The 8,875-nt window shown below is 41.8% G+C and overlaps 1 protein-coding gene across 1 annotated transcript; it reads left to right on the forward strand.

The window, feature by feature from the left end:
• Positions 1–7,525: 7,525 nt before the first annotated feature.
• or95a1 (odorant receptor, family 95, subfamily A, member 1) lies at positions 7,526–8,875 on the forward strand. The gene is made up of 2 exons (XM_062551994.1): positions 7,526–7,774; positions 8,135–8,875. The coding sequence occupies exons 1-2, from the start codon at positions 7,526–7,528 to the stop codon at positions 8,873–8,875; spliced, it is 990 nt and encodes a 329-aa protein (XP_062407978.1).

Consider the following 8,875-nt stretch of genomic DNA (forward strand, 5'->3'; position numbering starts at 1 on the left):
CATAGTACCCTGGATCCATGAAATAAGTGTTATGTCTCTGAGTATTCCTGGCTGAAACAGTGTTACATAGGGGTGCCAATACTTATGACCCCAGTATTTTAAAGAGGACATAGAGTGGATGAATTGAGTATTGCACTGTGTTCTCTGATGTTAAGATAGTATATTCAACTGTGATTTAAAAAAATAAACTCAATTGCAATTTTACAAGACTAATTAAAACCATATATTTAGGCTGGGTATTGAAATGGTCTGTTTGACTAAATGGCGCCCTCTTTGGCAACCCCAATTGAACTTCAATGGCTTTGCGATGTCTGACATCACAAGCAGGCTCTTTTCTAATTTGCCCATTTTTTAGTGTCTATTTCTAAGTTCAAGATTTTCATATGAAGGAGGGCACAACCATGCATCATGTCCATGATAGCTCTTTGTTTATGCACCTCTCATAATTCATGAAAACCAAGAAAAAAAATATTTCCATTCTATGTCACCTTTAAAGAAAATATTTATTTATTTACGATACATTATTCACTCACAAAGTAAATTGGTGTCCTTAAAGGTTGGATATTTCCTAATTTTATTACTTAAGGCATTAAGATCAATTTCCAAAAGATGATTTTATATTCCACTTTTTAGTCAACTTTAGCATGGGTGCCAACACTGTCTGTACATGACTGTAAGTGCAGAAGTATTTTTCCCCCTGTATCGGTAAATGGAGCAGTATCAGACTCAAATTCTGACTAGAATTGAGTATGACAACATCAGGCTAGTAATTTACACCACCAAATTTGTTCACATTGCAGTAAATAGAACATTCTAAAACGGATAGTTCCGGTCCTTGATTGTGATTGTCTGAATCGCATTCGATGCCGTTGTAAATATCACGATAACCTCACACTTTGACCGCATTTCGTTCTACAGTATAGTAGCCTAATGTGCTACCACAAAACTAGCACAAAATTTAGAGTGGCTGCGTCTCTCGTTGTTGCATGGCAACCATTCCTATGGAGGGAATATATTTCTTGGCGGAAGAATGATCATCTGTGAATATATCGTTACTTTTTCATTGCTGTGCCTTTGTTGCATGAAATCTTGCTAGATCGACGTAGTAACCATTTTAGAAAAGCAATAAGTCACTCAAGTCCGTTGGTTATAATGTATAATCGAACAGCTAAGGGGGTTTAGGCACTTCGCTTCGCGTCGTGCCTAACAACGCCCTTAGCTGTTTGATTATACAGTATAACCAACGGCCTCTCTGGGCTTATTGCTTAAATATATGAGCTCTTTTGTCACTTTTTGGAGATAGGCTAGTTGCTATGCTATCGGTGGGTGCTTCGGTTATTGCACTCTCAAAGACTTGAAGGGTTAGGGTATAATCTTATCTAACTCTGGGGGAGATGATGAATTAGCTTATTTCTGAGTTGTTAGCTTGTTCTAGTTTCTAGTTGAATTAGCTTGTTGCCCAGTTTTATTTCAGTCATTAATTTTATATAAACTAATGTGACACACTGCTCCTTGTGTTCATTATGACGACCATTCACCAACAGCCATATTTCACAGTGATATTGCAATTTTAGTCCTCAATCAGAGTCATTAATTAGACATTGCGGCCCCTTTAATTAATCACAAAACTGTTGTGGTCATCACCACGCCAAAAACATAACAGACCCCAGAGCCCGTATCTAAGGTTATAAAAACAACATGTCATCTCATTCTTTTCTCAGTTCATGCAAACAGATCACAGGTGGAAAACGATCTTTGCATGGCAACCAGCAATAATCATTTAACATGAAGAGCAAATATCTGACCACTGCAAAATCAGCATGCACAATCAATGCTTTTGTGTCCTGATGTGAATGATGAGCCTGTAAGTAGTTCATTTCATAATTCAGTGTACTTTCTCTAGCAATGTGATTATCCATTCCTTTTATTATAATATAATATAATATAATATAATATGTACAGTGATTTATTTATAGTGAGTAAAGAAAAATGTTTTTGGCCGCTAATAGACTGTATTTTGTGCACTGTTTTTCTCAGTGCCTCTGCTCCAGGCCACATCCTGTCTGTACTGCCTGTACTCCAGCAGAGAGGATCATGGGTAGCCAGCCTGGGAACGAGAGCGATGAGCAGGTGCTGCTGATAGGCGCTAACCCTGTTCGCCGGAACCTCTTCATGGCCCTGGTCCAGGTCCTAGTGTGGCCATTTCTCTGTGTGGATCTTTTCATGCTCTTCGTCTTTTTTAAGAGAGAGGAGTTCAGGGCAGAGGCGCGCTATGTGCTCTTCGCCCAGACCTTGTTTGCAGACTCGTGCCTTCTGGTACTGACAGATTTTGTGGTGATCACTGTTCATCTACAATTTCTGTTGCCAATTGGGCTGTGTATTCCTGTTGTCATACTCATGGAAGTTTTATCCAATCTCTCACCCACCATTATAGTAGTCATGTGTTTAGAGCGGTATGTTGCTATCTGCATGCCCCTAAGGCATGTTAACATTTTTTCCCCCAATAGGACGGTACTTTACATAGCCCTGATCTGGCTTCAGTCTTTTCTTATACCATTTGTTGACCTGTTTATTATGCTTGCCTTTGCCACAGCAGACTATGTTGAAGAGCTTGGCTTCTGTTACTATGAAATAATGCTTTACGAGGACTGGCACATGGAGATGAGGGGAATGTTTTACATTGCTGATTGCTTAATGATTTTGAGCGTCCTGCTGTTCTGTTACGCCTCCATCATTGTCGTGGCCCACAGGGCGTCTGGTGATGACAAGCAGTCGGCCTCTAAAGGCCAGCGCACCATACTGCTCCACCTGCTCCAGCTCCTGTTGGGCACACTGGAGGTCATCTGCCCTTATGTGGAGTCCCAGGTCCTGCTAATTGATATAGAGGTCTACCTTGCTGTACGCTTTTTCAACTATCTGGCATTTTCACTCCTTGCCAAGATCATGAGCACACTAATCTATGGTTTCAGGGATGAAAAGTTCCTGGCGTCGATGAAAATTTATTTAACGCTGAAAAAAAAAGTACATCTTCACCCAATCAAATAATGATCTCTTGCTGTATATCCTGCAAGAGATCAGTAAGATATGCAAATACGGTTAGAAAGGGAATGCGGGGGATGTGGGGACAGACAGGTGTATGGGGGAAGAGGATCTTAGAGAGCGGGAGGGAGTGGGAACATGGAGGAGATCAGACAGATATGGGGGAGCAAGGTTGTGAATGGCCTTGAAAGTAAACAGGAGGACATTGCACATCAGCAGGGCATTGCTCCTACATACTTTGAGCCTATAATCAAATGTCAGACCTCTTTGTGATGCTGAGACACTATAGTTTCTTGGAAAACAATAAAAAAAAATAATAATAAAAAAAAAAATGTGTGATGACACAGGGTTACAGAGGCTAGAATATTGTTATTCTGCCGGATAACAGGCACCTCTGAACTGATCACATTTCAGCCCTCTAGGTCACTTGATCTGACTTAGAAACACAACTGAGTCTTAGCATCGGGTCATGTGAGGCAGTGTGCAAAAGTAGATCACTATACTGTAGAATGAAAACTACTCACTTCAGACCATTATTTGCCAAGGTATATGCTCATGTGTTTTGTAAAATGCCCTATGGAAACCCCCATAGAATTGTGGTTATTCAAAATGCATACTGACAATCAAATGCTTACTGCCTATGAACACCTTTGAGTAGAAGCATAATCTTGGTCTTAAATGAAAGGTAACACTTTGAAGATTCATGTTTGCATGGATTGTACTTCAGGGGTTCTGATATGGGATGATTACACTAAATAAAAATATATTTTGTGTACAATTTCTGTTTCAATTCAATTGGTGTGTATATGATGGCCTATACATCTGCATAACTAACATTGGATCAAATGACTGAGGCCTAATTACTCTCACGTTCTTTTAAAGTGACACTCATTAGATAGTTGACATTAAAGATAAAAAGTCAATTTTACAATCATGTAAAATGTGAGTCAAAATAAAAAAAATCAATATCAAATAGTCAACATACTATGTATTTTCAACTAATTGTTTAGATCATAAATAGGCCTAATGTAAACTTCATATGAATTTCAAAATGTTTGAAATACAACCATATGATATGAAGCCACCTTTTCACTGAGTGTTTGGGGAAGTATGCCTTGTAATGTCTGGTCTCCACTAATGTGTTGGGGCTCCCAGATCAAATCAAGAAAGTTTAAAAATTCTTAACTTATCTTCAAACAATTGTGACACTGTAGTCTTATCATGTATTTTTCATGCTATGGCTCCTGACTGATGCATAGATAGATAGATAGATAGATAGATAGATAGATAGATAGATACAGTAGATAGATAGATAGATAGATAGATAGATAGATAGACAGACAGATCGGCTACAGACGATCAATGATTCTGTATACCTATTATTGTATTGAATGTGAGTTGTATCAGTCATAACACCCCTACAAATGACATTGGGAAACCCATACAGTTATATTTATTCACCTTGTTTAACTACTACCACATGTTTATAGGTCTAGGGCCTAGGCTATGGCCCCCCGTGTGTCTGCCAAGGGGCCTGCACTAAAAGATTTTGCTGATACCTTTTGCACCCATCTCGATTGCAAATCAGCTAATTACACAATACTTGTACTTTTACTTTCAGTACTTGAGTAGTATTTTTTTAAATAAACTACTTGCAATACTTAAGTACAAAACATGTTTAATACTTTAGTACTTCCACTTAAGTACGGTTTTTAAAGAGCCCTTCTACTTCTACTCAAGTCACTTTTTTGATAGAGCACTTTTACTTCTACTCAAGTCTGGATCTCTAGTACTTTATACATCACTGTTGAGGTTAGAGGCAAACAAACAAAAAAACATGCAGAGGGCTCTGATCAAGCACAAGGCAGCGTCTGACAAGAGCAGAGTGTGTGTGTGTGTGTGTGTGTGTGTGTGTGTGTGTGTGTGTGTGTGTGTGTGTGTGTGTGTGTGTGTGTGCGTGTGCGTGTGTGTGTGTGGTAGGTACAATCCTACCTTCGTACATAGGCCTGTTTTGTGTGAATGCATGTGTGTATTTCATATCATGTACAGTAGGAAATTGATGACCTGCTTAAATGGTGAGGACATACAGTACATCCTGTACACTGGCTTTCGGAAAAGCACACGCATGACTGAAATCAGTAAATAAAGCAAAGAGTTGACTTAAAGGCCCTGGCTGACCGTGATCGACGATTCAGCACAATATCTACACATGCCCAACACATTGTTTATTTATTTTTGATTATTTTGGTACGTCAGCATAGTCTAAGGTCAATGTCCAACAAAGTGGAAGTACGATGGCAATGTTTCAATGTTTTGGCCTGCAAAGTCTCGCTGACTCTGTCAGTGACGCACATTCACTGAGGTCAACCCGTCTTGGCAAGCAAAGCTTGTTTGTCACACAGCAAAACAAATATGGTGGCGCAATTAATGCAGAGCCCATGGGCCTGGAGTTAATGATTAATGAGCTTGTTAATGACTGAACGGGAGAAATGAGAGGAGCCTTAACGACTCTCTGAAGACAACATGCCCACTTATCAGCCTTTGAAAGGGAAAATGACTCGAGCCCAATTAACGAAAGCGAAGAATAACATGTTTCCCAATGGCCCCTATCTATCAAAGCTTAAACAAGTGGAAGTCCCAAAAGATAAAGTTGTATTACATGATTGCCATCTGTGAGTGTGAACGTAGGAAAAGGTTCTGAAAAGGTTCCCTATTGGAATTGTTCAGGTTTTGCATAAGTGCATGACCATTTTGTGATGTAAGAAATACAATGACGCAGAGGGACTGAGACCCCTGTCGGCCATAGTATACACTGTCAGTCACTGAAGCAGTTGCGCAACACAGCATTTCATGAAGGTCATTACGTAACATTGCAGAAGAACATATTAGATCCCGCTCTGGAAATGCATAAAACAAGCGCTGTTTACATGGACACTTTGACTGTATTCCAATGAGAATCTGAAATGTCTCAATGACACATAACACGATCGGAATGAAACTACTGATCTGATTAAAATCTGAATTGGAATGAAAGAGGTTGTGTGCTCCATTCTCATTCCAATTGACCAGCCATGTATAGGCCCACAGTAGGTCAATCGTATTACCTGCTGTATTTTCTCAAAGAAAAGTATAGCAATAACAGCTACTTGTGTGTGTGTGTGTGTGTGTGTGTGTGTGTGTGTCTGTGTACATGTATGTGTATGTGTATGTGTATGTGTGTGTATGTGTGTGCATGCACGTGTATGTGCGTCTGTGTGTGTGTGTGTGTATGTATGCGTGTGAGAGAGAGAGAGTGTGCATGCATGCATAAGCGTGTGTGTGTGTGTGTTCATCAGGGTCCATGAAAGGCAACAAACAGCATGCAACAGACTTTCCTGTTAGGCCTGAGGTTAAACTAAATAGGAAAGGGATTATAAATCCACACTCACCAGGATTATTTTGTATTGCACAATATTCATCTTTTTCATTCATTTTATACAATATAACAGTGTGAATTATTTATATTATGCAATGTGTTTACATGTTTTGTAGAAATATTGTAAATAAAGACCTACTGTACATCGTACAGCAAATATTGGTTCATTGACTGGCAAAAAAAAATCCTATGGATTGAATGGAATGGAATGGAATTGGGTTACAAAAGCTATCACAATTAAATATATTCATATTATATTATTATTATATGATATATACTAAGGATACAGTATGAAGTTGTGAAATTGGTAGTACTGACATGTGTGGCAACAACGTCTGACATGTTATCATATTGCCACTGGTGGGGTATGCTCTACTGAGCAGAGAGGAAAACATCAAACAAACGGACAACTTTGTCTTGAACAGTCCCAGCAATAGCAGTCAAACTAATGCACCATGACAATAGCATGAAATTAATTTGCCCCTTGAGAAATCAAACTACAAGTGACATGTTTGCCCTTGGGGGAAAAAAAGTTTTTTGAGACTGCGGCGTTGCTTAGAAAAATGAATAAAAGACTTAAACCAACACAACGGAAACCCGCAGAGCCAGCTTGGCACGCTTCACGGTGAGGCCTTGAGCAATGTGACTGTGAAGCTGAATGGCCCTTTCACCTGTGATTTGGTTATTTGTGTTTTGTGTGTTGGGGGGATATGTAATATTGTTCAATTGGCAAACTTTTGTCAAGTATTGTTATGTCAATAGTATGTGTATACTTAAGCTATTTTAGGAAATTAGAACTTGATGGAATGTGTAATTGTTATAATGTGTAAGTTCTACAAAACGCCTTTCACATTCGTTTTTATCTAGTCCTGCTCTCTTTTGTAATGTATGCATATAATAATGTACTGTAACCATAACTGTAAAGTCTCAAAGTTTGTGTTGCTCATGTACTTTGTTGAATTGTCATCTACTGTATGTGTGTGTAAATAGTGTGTGTGCTGTTTATGTAAAGAGATAGTCTCATTCTTTTGCAGCACCCGTCAGTAACACGTTTGCGTGCCACCCTGCAGTATGCAAAACCTGAGCAGCATTCAGGTCAACGTCACGTCTGACCGGAGCCTGACGGTGATTGTGAAGGTGTGCGTGGTCATCCCCATCTTCAGCATCTTCCTCTACTTCATCATCCTCATGCTGCACACGTTTGCGTCGCACCGGCACTTCCTGGAGAGCCCGCGCTACATCCTCTTCACCTACATGCTGGTCAACGACACGCTGCAGCTGCTGACCTCTGTGCTCCTCTTCCTCTTCGTCATGGCGCAGGTACCTTGTTGCGGCTGAAGTCCTTTTTGTTGTTGTTGTTGTTGTTGTTGCTGTTGTTGTTGTTGTTGTTGTTGTATCAGTCTGCTGTCGCAGGTCTCATACTGTATTTGTCTGTATTTAACTTATCTATTTTTTTATTTTTATACATTTTATACAGCACTTTGGTCAGTGAACGCTGTGTTGCAATGTGCTTGAATAAATTGTACTTGCTTTACCTTTTAGGTCCTTGTGGTGCTGCAGTCCTTGTGGTTGTTGATCTGTGTCTCTCTGCTGTTGTAGGTCTCATACTGGATTTATTTGTTGACTTGTTTTTATTTTATTTCTATATTTTGTTTAAGTGTGCTTCACTTTACCTACTAGGTGAACTTTGCGCTGGTCTTCTGCGCCCCGCTGCTCTTCTTCTCCACGGCCACGTTCCTCAACACGCCGCTCATCCTGGCCGTGATGTCGCTGGAGCGCTACGTGGCCATCTTCTACCCGATGCGTCGCCCGACGGCCTGGCGCTCCGACCGCGTCTGGCTCGTCCTCCTGGCCATCTGGCTGCTGAGCTGCGTGCAGCCCGTGGTGGACTTCGTCCTGAGCCGGCCGCGCAGCGCCGCCGAGGTCTTAACCGCGCCGGTGCAGTGCAAGACCTCCGTGCTGAACGTGTCGCCGGCGCAGATGCTCTTCAAGGTGGCGCTGAACGCGCTCTTCTTCGCCGCCGTCGCCGTGGTCATCGTCTTCACATACGTGCGCATCCTGCTGGGCACGCGCGACATGCGCCAGGACCGGGCGTCGGTGTCCAAGGCCCTGCACACCGTCCTCCTCCACGGCCTGCAGCTGCTGCTCAGCGTCAGCGCCTTCGCCATCCCGTTCGCCCAGCTGCTGATCGCGCGGCACGAGGGCTGGCTGCGCGAGCACATGTCCTTCCTCAGCTACGTGGGCTTCGTGGTCGTGCCGCGCGTGCTCAGCCCGCTCATCTACGGCCTGCGCGACGAGAGCCTGCGCAGGCACATGAGGCGCTCAGCGCTCTGCTGCTCCTCCGCCAGGTGTTGTTGTTGCGGCGTCGGCTCGGGCAAAGTCGGCCACGGGGGGTCAAAGGGCAAGAGCGTGGACAAGTGA

This window comes from Sardina pilchardus, chromosome 13, assembly GCF_963854185.1.
Source record: "Sardina pilchardus chromosome 13, fSarPil1.1, whole genome shotgun sequence".
Taxonomy (NCBI): domain Eukaryota; kingdom Metazoa; phylum Chordata; class Actinopteri; order Clupeiformes; family Clupeidae; genus Sardina; species Sardina pilchardus.

Excerpts from the sequence above, each read along its gene's own strand:
- or95a1 (XM_062551994.1), top strand. The coding sequence starts at position 7,526 with ATGCAAAACCTGAGCAGCATTCAGGTCAACGTCACGTCTGACCGGAGC. Across the intron at positions 7,775-8,134 it reads TCCTCTTCGTCATGGCGCAG|GTGAACTTTGCGCTGGTCTT; the intron begins GTACCTTGTTGC and ends TTTACCTACTAG.